General features: G+C 46.6%; 1 protein-coding gene across 1 annotated transcript in view; it reads right to left on the bottom strand.

Moving 5' to 3' along the window:
* LOC132387428 (NACHT, LRR and PYD domains-containing protein 3-like) overlaps positions 1-18918 on the bottom strand; it is a 29242-nt gene extending 10324 nt beyond the window's left edge. The window contains exons 1-5 of the mRNA XM_059959785.1: positions 18821-18918; positions 16826-16986; positions 15088-15259; positions 14928-14993; positions 4529-6263 (exon numbers count right to left, since the gene is read on the bottom strand). Of these exons, the coding sequence (XP_059815768.1) occupies positions 4529-6263; positions 14928-14993; positions 15088-15259; positions 16826-16986; positions 18821-18830 (2144 nt within the window). The 5' untranslated portion in view covers positions 18831-18918. The remainder of the gene's footprint in view (positions 1-4528; positions 6264-14927; positions 14994-15087; positions 15260-16825; positions 16987-18820) is intronic.
* Between the last annotated feature and the right edge of the window lie 4339 nt (positions 18919-23257).

The following is a 23257-nucleotide window of genomic DNA, read 5'->3' as shown; positions in this document are numbered from 1 at the left end:
TATAGAATTCTTAGCCCATTCCTCCTCTCTTTGCTTAAAACACTGTCTACTGTACCTAACCCATCTCCTTGAACTTCCATCGGGCAAATTGCACCCTGAATTTTGATGACCTTCTCAAGATCACCCAAACCTTGTACACATTTAACCCCATGCACCTTCTGACCAACCCTCTGGATCTGGATCCCTGCCCCCCCGAGCAGCACTGGCAAATACTCCTGCAAGAATGTTGGTACCCCTCCGGTTCAGATGTAGTCCTTCCCTTCGAAACAGATCCCAAAGTCCCTGGAACAAAGACCAATTATCCAAAAACCTGAACCCTTCCTTCCTGCACCATGCTCTCAGCCTCGTATTAATGTGCATAATCATTCTATTCTTCGCCTCACTCGCAGGTGACACAGGTAGCAATCCCGAGATTGTCACCCTGGAGGTCCTGCCTTTCAGCTTCACTCCTAACTCCCTGAACTCTCTAAGCAGGACCCCCTCACTCACCTTACCTACATCATTGGTCCCTACATGGACCACTACATCTGGGTTCAAGAATAGCCTGCACCCGATCTGAGATGTCCCGGACCCTGGCACCAGGGAGGCAAAATACCATCCGAGACTCCCGATCTGCCCCACAAAATCTCCTATCTGCCCCCCTAACTATAGAGTCCCCTAAAACTATCGCTCTCTTCTCTTCCCTCCTCCCCTTTCTAGTTGAGGGTTCAACCTCTGTGCCAGAGGCAGGACCACTACAACTCATTCCTGGTAGGTCATCCCCATCAACAGTATCCAGTACGGTATACTTATTTTTAATGTGAATAGCCGCAGGGGTGCTCTGCTCTCTCTGCCTGCTCCCCCTGCCTCTCTGGACCGTCACCCATCTGCCTACTTCTTGGTTTTTTGGTGTGAATACCTCCTGATAACTCCTATCTATCTCTGCCTCCACCTCTCAAATGATCCGTAGTTCATCCAGCTCCAGCTCCAACTCCCTAACTCGGTCTGATAGGAGCTGCATTCTCGGGTACTAAAGGAGGTGGCCCTCGAAATTGCGGATGCATTGGTAATCATTTTCCAATGTTCCTTAGATTCAGGATCAGTTCCTGAGGATTGAAGAATGGCTAATGTTATCCCACTTTTTAAGAAAGGAGGGTGGGAGAAAACAGAGAACTATCGACCTGTCAGCCTGACTTCGGTGGTGGGAAGCTGCTAGAGTCCATTATTAAGGGTGAAATAGTGACATTTCTAGATGGCAAAGATAGGATCGGGCCGAGCCAGCATGGATTTACCAAGGGTACATCATGCTGGACTAATCTGTTGGAGTTTTTCGAAGATGTAACCAGGAAGTTAGATGGGTGAGATGCAGTGGATGTAGTTTACCTCGATTTTCAGAAGGCATTTGATAAGTTCCCACATAGGAGATTGGTGGGTAAAATCAAAGCTCAGGGCATCAGGGGGAGACATTGACATGGATAGAAAACTGGTTGGCAGATAGAAAGCAAAGGGTAATGTTGAATATGTGTTTCTCCGAATGGCAGGTGGTGACTAGTGGGGTGCCACAGGGCTCGGTATTGGGACCACAGCTGTTTACAATTTACATCATCGATTTGGATGAAGGCATTAAGAATAACATCAGCAAATTTGCTGATACTAAGCTGTGTGGCAGTGCGACATGTGATGAGTATGTTAGGAGAATTCAGGGTGACTTGGATAGGCTGGGTGAGTGGGCAGATGAGGTTTAATGTGAATAAGTGTGAGGGTATCCACTTTGGGAGTAAGAACAGGAAGGCAGATTATTATCTGAACTGTGTAGAGTTAGGTAAGGGAGAAATACAAAGAGATCTAGGAGTCCATGTTCATCAGTCACTGAAGGTGAATGAGCAAGTGCTGCAGGCAGTGCAGAATGCTAATGGAATGTTTGCCTTTATTACAAAGGGAATTGAGTGCAAGAGCAAGGAAATCCTCTTGCATTTGCACAGAGCACTGGCGAGACCACACCTGGAGTACTGTGTACAGTTTTGTTCTCCAGGGTTAAGAGGAAGTGCAGCGTAGATTCACGAGGTTAATTCCTGGGATGTCTGGACTGTCTAACGCAGAGAGGTTAGAGAGACTTGTCTTGTACACACTGGAATTAAGGAGATTGAGAGGGGATATTATTGAAACATATAAGGTTATTAAGGGATTGGACAAGAAATATGTTCCAGATGCTGGGAGAGTCCACTACCAGAGGGCATAGTTTGAGAGAAAAGGGTAGGTCATTTAGGACAGAGTTAAGGAAAAACGTCTTCTCCTAGAGAGTTGTGGGGGTCTGGAATGCACTGCCCCGGAAGGCAGTGGAGGCCAATTCTCTGGCTGCTTTCTAGTAGGAGCTAGATAGGTATCTTATGGATAGGGGAACCAAGGGATATGGGGACAAGGCAGGAACGGGGTATCGATAGTAGATGATCAGCCATGATCTCAAAATGGCGGAGCAGACTCGAAGGGGCGAATGGTCTACCTCTGCACCTATTGTCTATTGTCCCACAGGAGGAAGGGGATGGGGAAGAGTGCTCCCACAGGAGGAAGTGTGATGGGGATTAGAGATCCCACAGGAGGAAGTAAATGCTGAAGAGAGATCCTATAGGAGGCAGGGGTTTGTGGAAAATTGATCGCTTGGGAGGAAGGGGGATGGGTAAAGGAGATCCCACACGAGGAATGGGATGGGGAAGAAATTTCCAGCAGGAGGAATTGGATGGGGAGGAGAGATCCCAGAGTAGATAGCAGAAGCATGAAGAGAAAATCCACAGGAGGAACGGGGATGGGAAAAACAGATCCGACAGGAGGAAGGGGATGGGGAAGAGAGATCACACAGGAGTAAGGGGAATGTGGAAGAGAGATCCCACCGGATGAAGGGGGATGGGAATGAGAGATCGCACCGGAAGAAAATGGATGGGGTAGAGAGATCCCACAGGAGGAAGAGGGTGGGGAAGAGGGATCCCACAGGAGGAAGGGGGCTGGGGAAGAGAGATCCCACAGAAGGAAGGGGGATGGGCATGAGAGATCCGACAGAAAGAAGGGGAATGGGGAAGAGATCCTACAGGACGAAAGAGATGGGGAAGAGAGAACCCACATGAGGAAGGATAAAGGGGAAGAGAGAACCCAAAGGAGGAAAGTGGCTGGGGAAGAGAGATACCACATGAGGAAGGGGGATGGGGAAGAGAGTTCTCAGAGGAGGAAGGGAGATGAGGAAGAGAGATCCCACAGGACGAAAGAGATGGGGAAGTGAGATCCCAGCGGATGAAGGGGGATGGGAATGAGAGATCCCACCGGAGGAAAGGGGATGGAGTAGAGAGATCGCGCAGGAGGAAGGGGGATGGGGAAGAGAGATCCCACAGGAGGAATGGGGATGGAGAACAGACATCCCACAGGACAAAAGAGATGGGGTAGAGAGATCCCACAGGATGAAAGAGATGGGGAAGTGAGATCCCACAGGAGGAAGGGGGATGGTGAAGACAGATGCCTCAGGAGGAATGGGGATGGGGAAGAGACATCCCACAGGACAAAAGAGTTGGGGAGCTGAGATCCCACAGGAGAAAGAGTAATGGGGAAGAGAGCGCCCAGAGGAGAAAGTGGATATAGCAGGGAGATCCCGCAGTAGGAAGCTGAATCAGGAAGAGAGTTCCAACGGGAGAAAGGAGATCGGAAAAAGAAATCTACATTGGGAAGCAGATGGGGAAGAGAGATCCAACAAGAAGAAAGGAATGGGGAAGAGATAGCCCACAAGAGAAAGGAGACCGTGAAAAGAGATCCCTCAGGAGGAAGGTGAATGTGGAAGTGAGATCCCACAGGAGGAAGCTGGATGTGGAAAAGTGATCCTGCAGTACGAAATGGGATGGGGGAAAGAGATACCACAGTTATTGGGGGATTGGGAAGAGAGTTCCCACAGGTGGAAGGGGGATAGGAAAGAGATATACTGCAGGAGGAAGGGGTATGTGGAAAAGAGATCCCATAGGAGGACGGGGGACTGGGAAGACAGATCCAACAGCAGGAAGGGGGATGGGGAAGAAACATCCCACAGTATGGAGGGGATGAGGAAATGAGATCCCACAGGAAGAAATGTGATAAGGAGAAGAGATCCCACAGGAGGAATGGGGATAGGGAAGAGTGATCCTACGGGAGAAAGGGAATGGGAAGGAGAAATCCCGCAGGGGGAAGGGGGATGTGAAAATAGATCCAACAGGAGGAAGAGGGATCGGGAAAAATGATTGCTTGGGAGGAAGGGGGAAGGGTAAAGGAGATCCCACACGAGGAATGGGATGGGTAAGAGAGATCCCACAGTAGGAAATTGGGTGCGGAAGAGAAATCTGACAAGAGGAAGGGTAATGGCTAAGAGAAATCCAACAGGAAAAAGGGGGATGGGGAAGAGTGATCGCACAGGATGAAGGGGGGTGGCATTTGTCACAATGCATCTCAATCTGATTTACTGCAGTTTAAACCAAATCCGTTTGCTTTGAGACAGCTCAATGGAACAGTTTCACAGTTCTGAGTGAGAGATAAATCAAGTTACCTCAACTCCTCGCACTTGTGCAGCCAGGGCCCCAGCCGCTGTATTCCTTCACACTGGATGCGGCAGCTCTCCATGTTGAGATCTTCTATTGTATCACAGAGTCCGATGGCTTGAGACAGGACCGCGCAGTCAACCGGAGTCAGTGTCATTCCACTGAATGAAAGTGTTTTCATCGACCCCAGTGCGGCCTGAGCCAGTCCACGATTCTGAGACTCAAACAGGTAGTGCAATGTGTTCAGGAGTCTCCTTCTACCAATGTCACCCGTGTTTCCACTCTGGCGTTTAGCCTCTTCCTTCACCCAGTCAATCACCCGGCAGGTTGTTTGATGAGGAAATGGACCCAGAAACTCCTCCAGGCCCCGAGCTGTCATTGGGTTGGAGAGACCAGCAACAAAACGGAGAAATACCTGAAATCGCCCATCTTCTGTCTTGTGGGCTTCAGTGAGGAATTTCAGGATATCCTCGGGATGTACAGTCAGGAACTGTGCGACTGCAGCTACAAACTCTTGGATGGTGAGGTGTGGGAATGTGTACACCACGCTGTGGGTAGAATCCTCTCTCTCCAAAAGCTCCATCAGGAACCCGGACAGGAACTGGGAAGGCTGCAGATTGAACTTGATCAAATCTCCGTCTGCAAACACAATCTTCTTCTCTGACACTCCTCTGTAGGCCATCTGACCCACCCTGAGAAACACATCACGGGGTCTCTCAATCTCACGGCCGTGGTTTTTCAGGATATTGTAAATATAGTAGGAGTACAGTTGGGTGATGGTCTTGGGAACTCTCTGCGGGTCTCTGACTCTTTGTGTGAAGAAGGGGCCCAGTGCCAGAGCTAGGATCCAGCAGTAGGAGGGGTTGTAGCTCATGGTGTACAGGATCTCGTTGTCCTGCAAGTGTTTGAAAACAGTTGCTGCCACCATGTGATCTTCAAAATGCCTGATAAAATATTCCTTCCGTTCCTCACCAACAAATCCCAGGATTTCAGCCCAGACACCGATCTCTGCCTTTTTCAATAAATGTAACACAGAGGGGCGGGTGGTCACCAGCACTGAACACCCTGGGAGCAGCTTGCCCTGGATTAAACTGTACACAATGTCAGACACCTTGCACCAGAATTCGGGATTTGTGCATGAGCCCTGAGGGTCTGTGTTTCTACGGCTATCAGCAAAATCAATTGTGTCGTTGAATTCATCCAAGCCATCAAATATAAACAACATTCCCTCTGGGTTCTTCCACAGTGATTTCAGGACATTCCTGAGGTAAGGATAGAAACACAGCACCAGGTTCGAGAGATTTATTGTACAATTGATCGTGTTTAAATCTCGGAACTTGAAACTGAAGACGAACTGGAACTGTTGGTAAATTTTTCCCGTGGCCCAGTCATAAACAATCTTTTGTACCATTGTTGTTTTCCCGATCCCTGGGACTCCGGCCACTGCTGCCGAACTCCCAGATTTGGATTTACTCCGGGAAAAGCTGCTCTGGAAGAACTGATCAGTCCGGATTTTTTCCAGCTCACTGCGGAGATGTTTCTGTCTCCACTCCTCGTGGTCTGTGCCTCTTGCCAGCAGCTCGTGTTCCACCAGTGTCCTGTCTCGAACAGTAGAAATGACCGTGAGCTCAGCGTATCGATCAACCAGCTGGAAAACCTTCACCTTCTCCCTCATCAGGATCGTGTTCACTCTCAGTGTTTCAGTTTGTGCCCGCAGAGTCTCCTTGTGTTTCTGTTGAACATCTTAATGGGAACAGAGAACATATTCAAAATGTTAACTAGCTCAACTGACAAAGAACTTTATAACTGCAGTCCAATATTCAGTGTTTGAGATTACATGAATTAATTCAATGCTTCAATGGATATTAGGACAGAAAATAAAATTCTGTCCACAGACATAGGAACTGACAGCGATGATTGTCTCAGAAAAATATCCAATCCTCATATTCTGACACTCATTACTGATGAAGGTGAACATTCCCCTGATATCCTATTGCAATCCTGACTGCACTCCCGTTACAACATTTCACTATATTTAAAGCATCGTTGCGTCATTCACAGATAATGTTAATGTTGATCTGGTGTGGAAATATGGAGAGCAGGACAACGTGCATTTTGGCAAAGCTACACACTGGGGAGTCACAGGTGTCCACTGCTCTTACATCAAAACAGGAGCAGAATATGCGGGAAATACTCAAGCCGGGCAGCGCCTGGGGGAGAATCGCAGTGAACTTGCCGATCGATAACCCTTTGGAATGACAAGAAAGAAACTGACTAGTTTGCAGTCGCAGTGATGGAGGATTGGTGGAAAGATAGAATCTCTGTTAATGGAAGAAACCACAAGAGTCTGTCTCAGTAATGTCCGTCGTGTTTGTGGGAGAGGGTGGTGAAGTCTTGACAACTGCTACTCATCAGTCTTGCTGTGGGGGTGTGGGGCTCTGTCTAATGAGGCCTCCGTCTGTCAGAGTCGACAGAGGATGTCCTGCCCCTGCAAGCCGGGACATTCCGATATGGAGAGGAAGCGTCTGCCGATGTTGCAAGCTCCCTTTCTCCAAGCATCTGATGTACACAAAGGAACGGCAGAGACTGACACAGCTTGGCACCAGAGGTGTGTCAGGAGATGCCAGTCTGCGTTGAACACTGTTTGACACTACCTTAGGGGCTCTGGATCCACTGGCTTTACTCCCAACCTCTGTACCCCATCAGGGGTACAGGTGCAAGGCAGCAGAGGTTTGAGATCAGACCTTTCCTGTTGCTGGGTGAGCTGCCAATCTCGGCCGACGAGACCCATCTTCCCAAAGCGACTGGCTGTAAAGCACCAGTAACCCGCCTTTGCCCCTTCTCCTGGTGGATGTAACGCTTCCATCGGGCTTATTTGCTAAGCCACATGCGAAGGCCATGAGCTGGACCTTGTTGTCAGAGGCCATTTGAGTCACACGCCACTGGGAGCATTTAATAGGTCGTGGGAGCTGATCTCCACTACCACCCCCGGGTATAACATTCTTAAACAACCAATGGACACTGTATTATTGACAAAAATAAATCGATAAATTAGTTTATTATTGTCACATGCACCACGGTAAAATGGAAAACCTTTCCGCATGCGATCCAAATCGATCATTTCATCACATCAGCTCCATGAGGTCGTACAAGGAAAAGGGGAGCAGTATAGTTCAGGGAAACAGTGTTTCAGTTGCCGAGAAATACAGTGCAGGCAGACAAGGTAGAAGGCCAAAGGAGCATTGGGAGGTCAGGGTTTTGTTTCGGAACTATGCTCCTAAACTGTGGAACTCAACACCTAAGACTACAGAACAGTGCATTACGACTGACAATTTTTCATTTATTTTGTCCAGTTTGCACTTTATCCTGTTGTGATGCGGTTTGAACGACATGCTCTGGATGAAAAGTGCTTTATTAATGTTATTATTATTATTATTATTATTATTATCATTATTATTATTATTATTATTATTATTATTGTTATTATTATTATTATTATTATTATTATTATTATTATTATTATTATTATTATTATTATTATTATTATTATTATTATTATTATTATTATTATTATTATTATTATTATTATTATTATTATCGCCTAAACTGTTAAAACTTGCGGTACGGGCATAGCCAAGCACACACTTTTCTGAATTGATAGAAAATTTCAGACTATTTTCGTGGCGTTTAGTATTCTGGGTTTTTGAAGATTAACTCGTATTACCGCGTGGGCCTAATTTATTGACTCTTTGTGTAAAGCAATCGGGATAAATCCAGTTATCGATATTACCTTTCGGTTAATGAATACCTTGTTCGTGTTCCATTTTATTTTCCCCTTTTAATTCAGCATATTTCTGGTGTTTTTTTACTACTTATTTTCTCTAAATTATGTGTGTTTGGAATACCTGTGTACCGTATATTTAAAAAGTTGTTTTTGCTTGTTTATCCTGTAAATTATACTATATACTGTATATTAAATAATCGGTCACTGTATGATATGAAGGATTCTAACTTTAAAAGTGCAGCAGGCTGGTGGTTACAGTAAGTTATGGTGTCTTTCATCAGTTGCAGTTTAAGCAAATTTTTTGAGTATGTTGTCCACCACTTGATTGTGCTTGTGCAAGTAATGAGATTCAGTTAAACTACTGCAGGGTCTTGTAAAGTATTGGATTACCATAGAACATTACAGCACAGAAACAGTCCTTTTGGCCCTTCATGGCTGTACTGAACCATTTCTCTGCCTCGTCCCACTGACCTGCACCTGTCCCGTATCCCTCCATACCCCTGACATCCATGTACCTTTCCAATTTTTTCTTAAATTTTAAAAGTGAGCACACATGAACCATTTCTTCTGGCAGCTCACTCCTCACTCCCACCACTCTCTGTGTGAAGAAGCACCCCCCCCCCAAAGATCCATTTAAACTTTTCCCCCTTCAGCCTTAAACGATGTCCTCTTTTTTTTTTCTCCCCTTGCCTCAGTGGAAAATGCCTGCCTGTATTCACTCTCTCTATACTGGTCATTTTTTACATACCTCTGTCATATCTCGCCTCATTCTTCTACGCTCCACGGAATAAAGTCCTAACCTATTCAACCTGTCTCTCTAACTCAGATTCTCAAGTCCCGGCAAAATCCTTGTAAACCTTCTCTGCATTGTTTCAACCTTATTAATATCCTTCCGGTAATTCGGTGACCAACACTGAAAACAATACTCCAAAATGTTCTGGATTCTCTTGTAATTTTCAGCATTTATCATCTTGAACCTATTGTTCTTTTATTCTGTATTATTGATAAATACATGTGTTAACCACCTGGCCCTGTGTTGCGACAATGACCTCTTTTGTTTCTGGGAAGAGGTCTCCAACTCTGAGCCGGGGACTCGACGCTTCCTTGTCGATTCAGATCGTGTGAATGTCTTCCATGCGGAGTCAGAATCTTTCACTGCTTAACGTTTTCTACGGTTATGATGGTTCCTTCATTTTTATGGGTTATGCTTTCATTTCCGTTCAGTGATGTGGACACCTATCAGATTTGCGTATGGAGTGCTGAATTTTTCTGGCGTTAATTGTGGATTAATTGGAGCTAATTGTGGATTTCAGAAAAGGCAAGATGAGGGAACACAGCATACTAATCCATATAGAGGGAGCAGAAGTGGAAATAGTGAGCAAATTCATATTCCTGGATGCCAATATCTCCGAGTATCTAACCTGGATCCAATATATCAATGCAGATACAACAGTGGCTATATTTCATCAGGAGTTTCCAACATCACTCGAATATTTCTATGGGTGTAATTTGCATAGCATTGAAACTGGCTGCATCATCGTCTGGTTCATGGGGACTACTGTACAGGATCGGAGTAAAGCGCATACTCAACGGTTCAGGAAAAACCTCTCCTCTGCCATTCAGTTTCAGAATGGCCATTGAACCCTCAATATTGCCTCACTATTTTTTTCTTAATTTCTATGTCTGCACAACTTATTTAATTTATTATTTCATATAATCACAGAGACATAGATAGTTATATATGCTCAAGTTCTAGTCCTTGAAGCAATTTTGCTGCTCAGACAGCTCCACGTTTGTCGCATAGACAACTTCAGGTTACTGAAAGCAGTACTGTATGGATAAATCTCTCAGTGCAAGGGAGATCGTGGTGCCCCATGGAAGAGGTGCAAGGACCAAATTCAGCAGCAACTGTCTCAGGCAAATAGGAGGTCAATAAGTGGCAGCCGCTGCTCCACGGCAAAGCCAAGAATTCTGAGGAACCCAGAGGAGCGAATGCTGAAGAGAAGAGGAGATGCAAAAAGGATCCAACTACCCAAACGCTCGCATCCCAGCTGCTCGTGCTCATACTGCTCCCATGTCTGCAGTTGCAGAATTGGCTCCAACACACACACACACGCACGCACACGCACGCACACGCACACGCACACACACACACACACACACACACACACACACACACACATACATACATACATACATACATACATACATACATACATACATACCAGGGAAGAGAAAAGGACTTAGGGTATGCTTTGCCTCATTGTCCTGCGTGCTTGGTGGAAACCCGGGATGTGCGTGCCCTCAAATCATTTTGTTCCCGGGATCTGGAGTACCTGGTGCTGCTGTGTCAACCTTTCTGGTTACTGCAGGAGCTCCCGGCTGTTATTATCACAGCTGTGTAATACGTCCCCCAGATGTGTGTTATTGTCACCGAGGGGGAGTGTTTTCCACCAGAAACCAGTCAGGATTACCCAAACCAGCAAATCTGGATCAGCGGTTCCGTGTGAACAGCGCTTGCAGCGTGACCGACAGCTGACGTTGTCGGTGATCAGCTGGAGCTCAAGAAACGCAGCTCCGATCTGTGCAAAGTCATCCAGACAGTGAATCGACAATACAGAGACTGGTTTCGGGGACAACTCTCCGCCTACAACACACACAGCTTATGGCAAGGTCTACACACCGTCACTGATTTCAGAGCTAAGTGCAGTGATGCTGCCAACAACGCTGCCTCTCGCCCAGAGGAGCTAAATATTTTCACGCCCGGTTCGATATCGCCAACACTGAGCCCCCGAGGAGAGGCGCCAAAGAGGTCTGCGCATTGGTCATCTCTGAGTCTGAAGTATGCGGGTGTTTCCAGTGAATGGACAGTCACAACGCTGCGGGACTGGACAGCTTCCCAGGGGGATTAATCGTGATTTGCGCGGGACAACTGGACAGGTGTGTTTACAGATACTTTTAATCTCTCCCCCTCAAAGTCTAGAGTTCCCTCCTGCTTCAAATCATCCACCTTTGTCGCTGTACCTAAAACCACCAAGGCAGCATGTCTGAACGTCTGGCGTCCCATCACATGTACCTCAATAACAAGCAAAAGCTTTGAGAGGCTGTCTATGGACTACATCTGCAGCTTGCTGCCGCACACATTGGACCCAGTACGATTCTCCTACTGACACAACCGATCGGCACAATACTCACTGCTCTGCACACAGTCTTTAAACATCCCGAGAAGAGGGATGTCTATGTGAGAATGCTGCTCTTGGACTACAGTTCGGCATTCAACACCATCATTCCCTCCAGGCTTGACCAGACGCTCAGTGACCTCGGCCTTCACCCTGTCTTGTGCAGCGTGATTCTGGAGTTCCTGTCAGATCGCCGGCCTGTGGTAAGAGTGGGCTCCCTCACATCTCCCACTCAATATAGGTGCCCCTCCGGGCTGTCTCCTAAGCCCCCTCACTTACTCTCTGTATACGCATGACTGTGTCGCTACCCACAGCTACAATCTGCTAATTAAATTTGCAGAGGATACTATATTTATTGTCCAAATCTCAAATAATAACGAGGTAGCCTGCAGGGAAGATGTCGTCACCCTGACTCAATGGTGTCAAGAAAGCAACTTCTCCCTTAATGCCGCAAAAACGAAGGAGATGGTTGCAATGTCACCAAATCAGGAGGAATGGAGATAGGCTAACCCCCGTTGACACCAATGGATCTGGGGTTGAGAGTGTGAACAGCTTTAAGTTCCTCGGCAGAAACATCACTGAGGAACTCACGTGGTCTGTGCACACCAGCTGTGTGGTGACAAAACAGGCACAACAGCACCTCTTTCACCTCAGATGGTTGAGGAGGTTTGGTATGGGCCTCCGAATGCGAAACATATTCTACAGGGGTGCAACTGAGAGCATCCCGACTGGCTGCATCACTGCCCGGTATGGGAACTGTACTTCCCTCAATCGCAGGACTCTGCAGACATCGGTGCGGACAGCCCAGCGTATCTGTCGATGTGAACTTCCCACTATTCGGGACATTACAGAGACAGGAGGGTAAAAAGGGCCCAAAGGATCATTCTGGACCCGAGTCTCACCAAGCACACACTGCCCCAGCTCCTCCCATCGGAGAACCAGCACCGCAGCATAAAGGCCAGGACCAACAGGGACAGCTCCGGGACATCTTCTTCCAACAGGCCATCAGACTGATTAAATCACGCTGATACAGTTCTATTTCTACAACTGTGCTGCTGACACTGAAAACAAATCTCACAACTTCTGTCCGTGATATCAAACCTGATTCTGAGAGTTTTTACCTGACTGTTGTATCATTTGTTTTAGATCTGTGACGCATCATACTCACACCGTCCTATTTCGCATCAAAGTGCGCTCCAGTGCACATGGTGTCTGCTGGAAATTGTTCATTCAGTTCTTACTTTTATTTGCATATTTTCTAGATCCGTTTCAGACCAGGAAAATATACCAGAAGAATCCATCAATATGGGCATAGTGAATGCTTACACCATTTGTTATACTTTTACTCTTCAGCTCCGTTTGGCAGATTTCCTTCACCCTTGATGTAAAGTCAGATTTTCCTTTATCACAAGATGATCCATTTTCCTTGCTTATTGATATCCTAAGTATATGTTTCAGATTCATCCATCGGCTGTCTTGTATCCTGATGCTCTGATTGACATTCTGCCGGCTTTATTGCACCTTTCATTATGTTTCATATTCTGTACTTTTCTAGTCTCAAGTTCGTGTATATACCTTTGGAAATTAGTTCCATTATTTGAATTATTTGTTTTAGCTTTACTGATGCCAGAGCAAATAATTTCAAATCATCAATGTATAGCAGTGTGAAGGTATAATTCATTTTTTTTTCTGATTTGATACCTGAGATTTCTCCGTTGCAGTAAATTATGATCGAGTTTAAAGCTGGACAAAACCATAGTGGGCTTAAAGATTCACAATGGGAAATCCCTGCATTTATTTTAATAACGGTGGTTGTTCCTTTGTGGTTGTTAATAGGGTGATACGCTATTCATACGCTAAAGGTATTCTTACTGCTTTGCTGTACGTATTATGGTTATCTGAATAACTGGTTATTGTATATGAGTTACATAATGTTACAATTTTATATATAACATCTTCTTATTATTAGGAGCCAGTAATAACATAGTAGGTGACCAATCAATAGTCATAAATGCAGAATTAAAGCTGTCCTTGAGGCTGGTGGGACATACCTTCAGCTTTTTATATTTTCTGCCGCATGGGAGTATGAAGGGGAGAATGTCTTAGGGTTTGTGTGGGGCTTGCGTCTGGCTAACTTAATTGAGTTCCCCCAGGAGGTGACAAATGTGACGGATGAAGTCACAGATGGATGTTGTCTACTTGGATATTGGTAGAATATATGACAAGGTCCCCACATGGGAGGCTCATACACAAGGTTAACATGCCTGGGAACTGTGATGAATTGCCCTGGCTGGCGGGGAACCATATTGGATATTGGTAGAATCTTTGACAAGGTCCCCACATGGGAGGCTCATACACAAGGTTAACATGCCTGGGAACCGTGATGAATTGCCCTGGCTGGCGGGGAACCATATTGGATATTGGTAGAATATATGACAAGGTTCCCACATGGGAGGCTCATACACAAGGTTAACATGCCTGGGAACCGTGATGAATTGCCCTGGCTGGCGGGGAACCATATTGGATATTGGCAGAATCTTTGACAAGGTTCCCACATGGGAGGCTCATACACAAGGTTAACATGCCTGGAAACTGTGATGAATTGCCCTGGCTGGCGGGGAACCATATTGGATATTGGTAGAATATATGACAAGGTTCCCACATGGGAGGCTCATACACAAGGTTAACATGCCTTGGAACTGTGGTGAATTGTCCTGGCTGGCGGGGAACCATATTGCGAGACATTGCTTTCCCTGGCGGGTGGTGAACTTCTGAAATTATTGTCATAGATGGCAGAGGAAGACAAGTCAATGGGTATACTAAAATGCGTGTCTATGTTCCTGATTCGGGAAAGCGTCAACATTTACAGAAGGCAGGATAATGGGGTTGAGAGGAATTGCCGAGCAAATTCACTGAGCTGGATGGCTTAATTATCTGCCTAAGTCTGATGGTTTTCACGTGCTTCTAGAGTATTGTGTTCACATCTGATTGTCCAGCACTGGGGATGATTGGAGAGGGTGCAGAACAGGTTCACCAGGATGTTGCTCGGATTCGGTGGCATGTCAGGTAAGCAGAAGTATGAGAAATAGAATTGAGTGTAGCTGCTATTACGAAGGAAAAGGTGCTTCGGAATCTGAAGGCTCTGAAGAGAGAAAGGTCACCTGAACTGGGTCATACAGTGTGTCAGGAGACTGTCTGGGGTGTGTGGGGATTGTCAGAGCGTTAGGACGCGGACCGAAGGCTTCAGAGACACAAGGGCTGGATTAATACATTAACAGCTGGAAAATACACTTTACAATGTTCAGGCTGCATCGAAAGATGTTCTGAATTGTAACCTGAAACCAGAGATCAGCGAATGATTGATGGTGGATTTTCATTCCAGATTCTGCCAAGCCACAGTCTCACATTTGAGATGTGGTGTGAACTGAGCATTTCATCACTCACCTGTCAGTTCAGTGGGTAACTCAGACAACCCTTGTGCGATTTTTATATATTCCTCTGGGTCAGGACCTGTTTAAATCATAAAAAGAGTTCATGAAAACAGAACTAAAATAATTACAACTATTTAATGTGCCTTTGTGTTCGGTGCGTGGTTTTAACATACCGAGCGCCTGTATTTCCCTCAGTATCCTGTCCAACTTCGGTAACTCAGTCCTCCACAACACAAATGATTCCCACATCGCCCTCCGGGCCCGGGAGCCTTTGCCATTCACCAAACTGAGGAAGAGTCTGGAACTCTCTGTCCGGTTTCCCTTCTCTGTCAGTTCGGTGACTTTCTGTAAAAGAAAACAATTAATTTATTGTGGAGTAGATGGACAGACATGGCGAATATCACAGTTTAATATTCATCCTGGATTAATGAGTTGAGGTGAATTTAACCGACGGTCCTGATAAGATGCAAAATTAATTTTAGACTGAATGCCTGTACAACAGTCCAAATATGCAGCCCTTGCACTTATGTCATACAACGATATGATGGACGATTACAGCACAGTAACACAGTCCGTGCCGAGCGCTTACTCTCACCAAGTCCCACCTACCTGCACTCAGTCCATAACCCTCCATTCCTTTCCTGTCCATATACGTATCCATTTTTTAAAATGACTATATTGAACCTGCCTTTGCCACTTCTACAGTAAGCGCATTCCAAACAGTTACCACTCTCTGAGTAAAGAAGTTCCTCCTCGTGTTTCCCCTTAACTTTTGCCCCCAACTTTCAACTCATGTCCTTCTGTTTGGATCTCGCCTACTCTCAATGGAACAAGCCTATCCACGTCAACTCTATCTATCCCCTCATAATGTTAAATGCCTCTATCAAGATCCCCTCTTAAGCTTCAACGCTCCAAAGAATAAATACCTAACTTGTCCAACCTTTCTCTGCACTTAGATGCTGAGACCCAGGTAACATTCTAGTAAATCTCCTTTGTATTCTCTATATTTTGTTGACATGTTTCCTATAATTCGGTGACCAGAACTGTACACAACACTCAAAATGTGGGCTTACCAATGCCTTCGACAATTTTAACTTTACTTCCCAACTTCTTTACTCAATGCTCTGATTTATAAGGGCCAGCATACCAAAAGCTTTCTTCACCACCCTATCCCCATGAAATTCCACCATCAGGGAACTATGCACCATTATTACTAGATCACACTGTTCTACTGCATTCCTCAATGCCTTACCATTTACCATGCTTGTCCTATTTTGATTAATCCAACCAAAATGTAGCACCTCACACTTATCAGCATTAAATTCCATCTGCCATCTTTCAGCCCACTCTTCTAACCGTTCTAATTCTCTCTGTAAGATTTGAAAACCTATCTCATTATACATAACGCCACCTATCAGAGTATCCTCTGCATACTTAGTAATCCAATGTACCACCCCATCATCCAGATCATCAATGTATATGACAAACAACATTGGACTCAGTACAGATCCCTGAGGCACACCACTAGTTACCGGCCTCCAACCTGACAAACAGTTATCCACCACTACTCTCTGGCATTTCCCATCCAGACACTGTTGAATCCATTTTACTACTTCAATATTAATACCTGACAATTGAACCTTCCTAACTAACCTTCCGTGCGGAACCTTGTCAAAGGTTTTACTGAGGTCCGGTACACTGATAAATACAGCAGGTGTAAGAGGAGAAGGTGACTGAACCTGCATATCCCCGTGCTCCCCACCTGAAAAGCTGAAACAGATCCACTGAAGACAAGTCAGAGATCAAGGTCTCCATTGCCATGTAAAACTCCTAGAACGTGCAGGAGATTAATATCGATCACTATTCCCTTTGATACCAGCAGTTCAGTGACAAGACACTAAATACTCTCACCTCATTTTCTTCTCTACTGAAATGTCCCTCCTTTGTCAACATCCAACCGAGTCTTTCAACTTTCTCTTCAATCGCATGTTTGAGTCTGTCCCTGTAGAACTTTGTCAGTTGGTACAGTCGATACTCGCCCCCCTCTGCCAGGAGGTCGGAGATTGTAAACTCTGGTTCTGTGAATATAAAATGAGAATGTAGTCACAAATTCAGTTATCGCTTGTCTCCACTGCTTCACCCAGCTCAACAAACCAGTCATCTCAGTGTTCACCTGCTTTCAACTGCAAACAGGTATTTTGCCCTAATCTCCAACAGTGGCCTTAAAAAACCAACCCATCAATGCGCTGTGCTAGACGTTCCCAGAAGGAACCCATTCACCAGAAACCTGTCTCTCCCACCGTCCCATCCACTCACCGATTTCAGTTTGAAATGGGCAATAAATGTTGGGACTGTCAATGATAGTCGCTTCCCAGAGATACTCTCTCTATCCTGGCGAATACTTTTGACAAATGCGAATGCCTTGAGATGAACAACTTCCAGCCGCCTGGGTTACAGATTGACCTAACCTTGAAGCCCATGATGCCTGCTCCCCTGGGTACCATCCCGTCTCCTGGATAATGGTTGTCATGTAGCAACTATACAAGTCATTGGGAAAGGGAGAGTCTTGCGTACATATCTATCAGCTAAACTTAAAGGCTCGCTGAGAGAGCTTTACAGTTGCTAATCTACAGGATGGACGTAATTCAGCTTGAAAAAGTGTCGGGGATATTGACAAGTACGTTACTGGATGGGGTTGTTTGATTATTGTGCTATCTGGTTCGGCTGAGATAGTTTGCCCCGGATCACGGGAGCTTGAAGGGTAACCTTGCACACGTAAAACAGAATCTGAATCAGGTTTATTATCACCGGCATGTGACATGATATTTGTTAACTCAGCAGCATTAGTTCAATGCAATACGTAATCTAGTGGGGAAAAATAATAATGAATAAGAATGAGATAGATGATTATGATAATAATAATAATAATAATAATAATAATAATAATAATAATAATGAAGTAAACCAATTACGTGTATTGAATAGATTTTAAAAAAGTGAACAAACAGAAAGACTGTATATATTTTTTTAAATGTGAGGTAGTGTCCATTAAGGAATCGGATGGCAGAGGAGATGATTCTGTTCCTGAATCGCTGAGTGTGTCTGCCTTGACGCCTCTGTACCTCCACCCTGATGGTAACAGTGAGAAAAAGGCATGCCTTAGGTGCTGGAGGTCCTTAATAATGGACGCTGCCTTTCTGAGACACCGCTCCCTGAAGATTTTAAAAAATTCCGGCAGCTTCTCTCGGTCCTGTGCAGCAGCCCCTCCATACAAGACAGTGATCCACCGAAGCTGACCACGGTTATCTAAAATGAAGTGTCTACTGATCCTCAGCTATTTCCAAGGCTGGCAATGTTCTCGGCTCGGCTACAGAAAACAGAGTTCCGAAAACTCCCCTCATCTACTTTTCGCAGCGAGGGGGGAGTTGAGAGCTGCCCTGACAAAACCTGAAGTGTTGTATTGTCGCACAATCTCTGAAATCCCGGAAATGCTCTTATCATCTGCCTTTGAACTTTATAAATGAAAGTTGACGATGTTTTTCAGCTCTAAACAGGCTCTGATGTGCAACAAACGTCTGTCTGTAGATTTCTACGTAACAAACAACACCGCTGTCACATTCCTGTTGGTGTTTCACTCTCTACCTGCTGATTTAGTCTCTCCGGCTCCTTTCACTCAGGTGAAGCTTTGCCTTGTGAGCGGAGTCATTCGACCATTACTGGTGTCAGGTCCCTGCGCTGGAACTGTGGGACCCATCGATTACACAAAGTCACTTTACCAGTGGGATCAATGACACTGCTCTATGAAACTTTTTTTCTGCCTTGTTAGCGCCTGTGTAAGCTTCTTCATCTGAACTATTGTGCACCAACAGGGCAGAAGCTTAGTTATAAAGATCCAGTTGAACATACCTGTAGCCATTCTGATTCTGACTGACGGTTGTTGATTATCGTCGTCTTGTCTACACTCTGATCCCGGTGCTGGACAGCGCCGCCTTCTGGTGCTGCCCTGAATTACACACAACAAACAGACAGTGAATCAGAGAGAGTTGGATTACTTTGCAAATGTGACAGTAAAGCCATTCTCTGTATCTAGCCGCACTTCGCTTAGAGGCCAAGCATCAACTCCCAAACTATGTCTGTATGTCTGTCCAGTGATATCTAGAGCATTCTTCCGATAGAGGCACAGAGCAACAGAGCACAGATACTGACCTTTCAGCCCATGGAGACAATGCTGACCACAGTGTACACTGAGATGGTCCTAATTTTCTAATTTGGGCCCGTTTTCCTCCTGGCCTCTTCCTTTCATCTTCACATTCCAACTGCTTCTGGAATTATACAATTGTGTCTGCCTCGTCCATTTCATCTGGCAGCTCCCGTCACATAATCACCAGCCTCTGCATGAAACCGTTGCTGCTCGGGTTGGTTTTGGAATCTATTTACCATCCTCTGACCATTTAGATCCCCTATAAGCGACGATAATATTCACCGTGAGTACCATCTGCTAATTTTCTGTCGTCGGCGAAATTTCTGGTCAAGCCTTGTGCACTTGCATTCTAATCATCGCTATCAAATAACGAATATCAAATGTCCCAACCTGGAGCCTCGCGGTACACCAATCGTTACCCGCCTCCACTCGGAGGAGAAACCTTCATCCACCACTCTTTGCTCGCGGGATCCCTCACTTAAAGGTGATTTCTCCTGCCGTAGTGTTCCTGACACTCACGGCCATCCGCCTCAGGCCTCTGCACTTCGGGCCTCGCCAGCACCTCTGCCGGAAATCGGGTCTCCCCCTCGAGATCTTCCTGGGCGTCTACTAACAGGGCTTTTCCTGCCGATACTCCGGGGAATCTGGGGGTCCCCATCACTAGTGCCACCTCCCCTGACCATATCACTTTAGGCTTCGCCTCGTTTGCACACAGGATGCAGCCCTAGGGGGTCACCCTCTTCTTGGAACACTGCTCGGAACACTGGATGTACGGAGAGGGTCTCCAGAAAGTTCTCCAGCGCCTTCTCCTTACTGGCTCCCAGGAGCCGTTCACAAGGGGGGAGTTAGTCCCCACTAGAAGGGCAGAACGATACCTGTTGCCACCGAATCCGGACAAACCAACACCGGCGTCTCAATGGCTTCAGAAACTCCCACATCGCCCTCCGAGAACTCCAATCTTACTGTCGGGAATACGGATTATCACCCTGTCGTACACCCCAAATCTCCAGTGCCTCAAATGGGGTTACTGGCAAGTGCTTTAGATATTTGTTGTAGAACGACCAATACAATAAGGTAACCTGAGAACCTGCGTCGAGGATGGTTTCTGCGTAAACTCCCTCTATCGGTAGGCAAACGCTAGAAAGGGGCCCCACCAGCCCAGCTGGAATAAAGGCTTGGGCTTTCGGTGGTCCCCGGCAGATTTCTGGGAACGTGTTCCTCCAGAGACTCCGGTCCGTTCCCTCACAGAGTCCTCCTAAGTTTTCTCTCCGTACTTAGTCGCCCCGGGGGCTTGCCCACCTCGGGACGCCTCGCCTCTTCCAATCCCTCAAAAAGTGTCCCCCTTCCCCACAGATGCAGCACGCCCCTGACTGTTCACATTTCCGCCGGAAATGCCCCTCTTTCCCATAGTTATAGCACACGCTACCAGCCACCCCTCCTCTCCCGGGACGCCCGCCACTACCAGCCTACTGCGCTGGTCGTCCCCCGGTGGACTACTCTCCCTGTCCATCCCCTCAAACAGGAGGGTCCCTACTCCCCTGGGACCCCTTGGGTTTCTCGGACCTCAAGCCGGCCAGCACTTCCTGCACCGTTGAGGATCGCCCCCGGTGGCCCGACCCCTTCTACGTCCCGACGCGCTCTCTTCTTCCCTGTACTACAGTAAATAATGCTACAGTAACTCTGGAGTCAGATCTTTACTGTAAATATACCACGCAGAAATCGGCCACTCAGCCCATCCAGCGTTCTGCCCCGTACAATAAAATCATGGCTTTGGCTCTGTAATACCGCCTGCCGCCTGTATCTTTCTGTAACCGCTCACCCCGCCCCTCAAACCCTATTCCCGAGAGAGAGAGAGAGAGAGAGAGAGAGAGAGAGAGAGAGAGAGAGAGAGAGAGAGAGAGAGAGAGAGAGAGAGAGAGAGAGAGAGAGAGAGAGAGAGAGGGAGAGAGAGAGAATGAGAGAGAGAGAGAGAGAGAGAGAATGAGAATGAGAATGAGAGAGAGAGAGAGAGAGAGAGAGAGAGAGAGAGAGAGAGAGAGAGAGAGAGAGAGAGAGAGAGAGAAGGAACCCTGCCCCGTGGGACACTTCGGATATCACTGTCGGTGTGAAACGTTCTACAGTACTGACCCAGTAGAAACCAGCAGGAGAATGTTTTGATTGAAGGTAAAGACGTCGCTTCTCCTAATCCGTTTGATCAATAATTAATTCGTTCACTTGAACATTTCAGAGCTCCTTCCTGCCATTGACTTCCCTCCCGGTCCGAACCCCGCTGTGAGCGCTCCCTGGTTCTGAAGAATCGGAGACAACACTTACTGCGATGGTGAAACCAGCCGGAGTTCAGTGCGGTCCCGGGTGAGCGGTGTGCACACCATGTACAGAGATTTCAGTCTAAGCTGCTACCTCCGAGGCTATTTGTTTATACAGTGTCCTTCGGAAATTACTGATACACTGGTCCGATTCAGCTGGAATAAGCGTACATGGCCGACAGCTCCTTGCAGTTCCATCACAGCCAATGGGCGGAGGTTCTTTGTTTAATTCAGCGAATCCCAGTCCGAGGATTTGATCCGTCTCGGGTTCTGAAAGGTTCTGAGCTCCACCCTGTGTGAGAACGGGGCTTTCCTGCACAGGACGAGTTTCAGCTGTTTTTGACATTGGTAGCATAAAAAAAATTATTAATTTCCCATTCGCGCAGCTGTCGTCACAAGAATCCTGTGGCCCACGGTGGACATCAATTCACAAGGAACGGTTGTTGATCCTCATCCCGTCAGACACATTCGTGGAGATTCTCCCTGTTGACAGTCGCCTATTGCGTTCGGCTCGAAGTTTGCTGAGGGAGCGGGTGATCAATAGATTACAAATGGGCCTGGAGGGACCGACACACGGAGGAGAGCAAACACCCTGGGGACTGGGGTGGTCATCACTCCTAGTAGATGATGGTTTTACAGTCCATGTCGGAAAATATCTCCCGGCAGAAGTTTAGATTGACGTCCTGGAGAGAGGAGAGCGAGGGGAAAGTAAGGATGGTGAGGAGGGATGGTTGAGAAGGGTGAGGATTGAATGAACGGCGAGTGGAGTCAGCGGATAATGAGTTTGGAGTGCTACGTATTCGACGACATTGGATGGTCGGGCGGCAACTGTACCGAGCACAAAATGGCCGCCACCCTGGATGAGGTGGACGGCAAAAGGTCGGAACAAAGGCACTGGGAGCTGCGGGGATCAGAAGTGACGGGACTGGGAGAGTTGGCCAGTGATTCACTCAACAGTGTCGGAACGGGGAATGGGCTGTTGTAGTTGTGGGTAATTGCGAAATTACCGCCCGCTGAGGATAAGATGGATTACGAATAAGGGAATGGGTGAGAGAGCTCTGAGTGACGGGAGATGCGAGGCTTCACTGCCCTTCATAAATTCAAACACTTCTGTAAGGTCGCTGCTCAGTTTCCTGCATTCCAGGGAGTAAAGAAATAGAGTGGCATTCTCTCCCCAGCACTGAGCACTTCCGGTCCTGACAACACACTCGCAAATCTTCCCTGCACTATTTCCACTTTAACCAAGCCTTTTCAAACATAGTAGTTAGGACTATACTTTGTACTGCAAACACAGTCTCAGCAACGACTTATACAAAGGCTCCATAGTGGTTAACACAACTCTTTACAGTTGGATCTACCCGGTTTCTATTACTGAAAGTTTTTGAGAGTTTGCAGCTTCTCACCGTGATCACATGGGTTTCCTCCGGGTGAACCGCTTTCACCCCAGTCTGAAGACGTGCAGGCGGGCAGCTTGTAAATTGTCCTTTGACAAGACTAGGGTTAAATTGGGGGACTTACTGGGCAGCGCGGCTCGCGTTAACTCAAAGAGAATAATGTCCCAACTGCACTCAGTGCCCTGAATGCTGAAGGACAGCTTGACAAACACCGCTTCACAGCCCCGTGTCGCCGCATTGAATGAACTCATCAGTCCCTCTGGTCTCTGACAATCTCAGACCATGAGCCGCGTGTTGCAATATTCAGAATGAAACTGAAGACCACCAGGAATACCAACGTACCATAAGTTTGATTTTGATCGCATCCCTCAAGAACATGACGTGGGGGTGAAGAACAGATTCATGGATTAAACTTGGTGGAGAGGAAGCTGGAAGAACTATG

This window comes from Hypanus sabinus, unplaced genomic scaffold (genome assembly GCF_030144855.1).
Source record: "Hypanus sabinus isolate sHypSab1 unplaced genomic scaffold, sHypSab1.hap1 scaffold_185, whole genome shotgun sequence".
Taxonomy (NCBI): Eukaryota; Metazoa; Chordata; class Chondrichthyes; order Myliobatiformes; family Dasyatidae; genus Hypanus; species Hypanus sabinus.
This window is presented reverse-complemented; position numbering and strand designations above follow the sequence as displayed.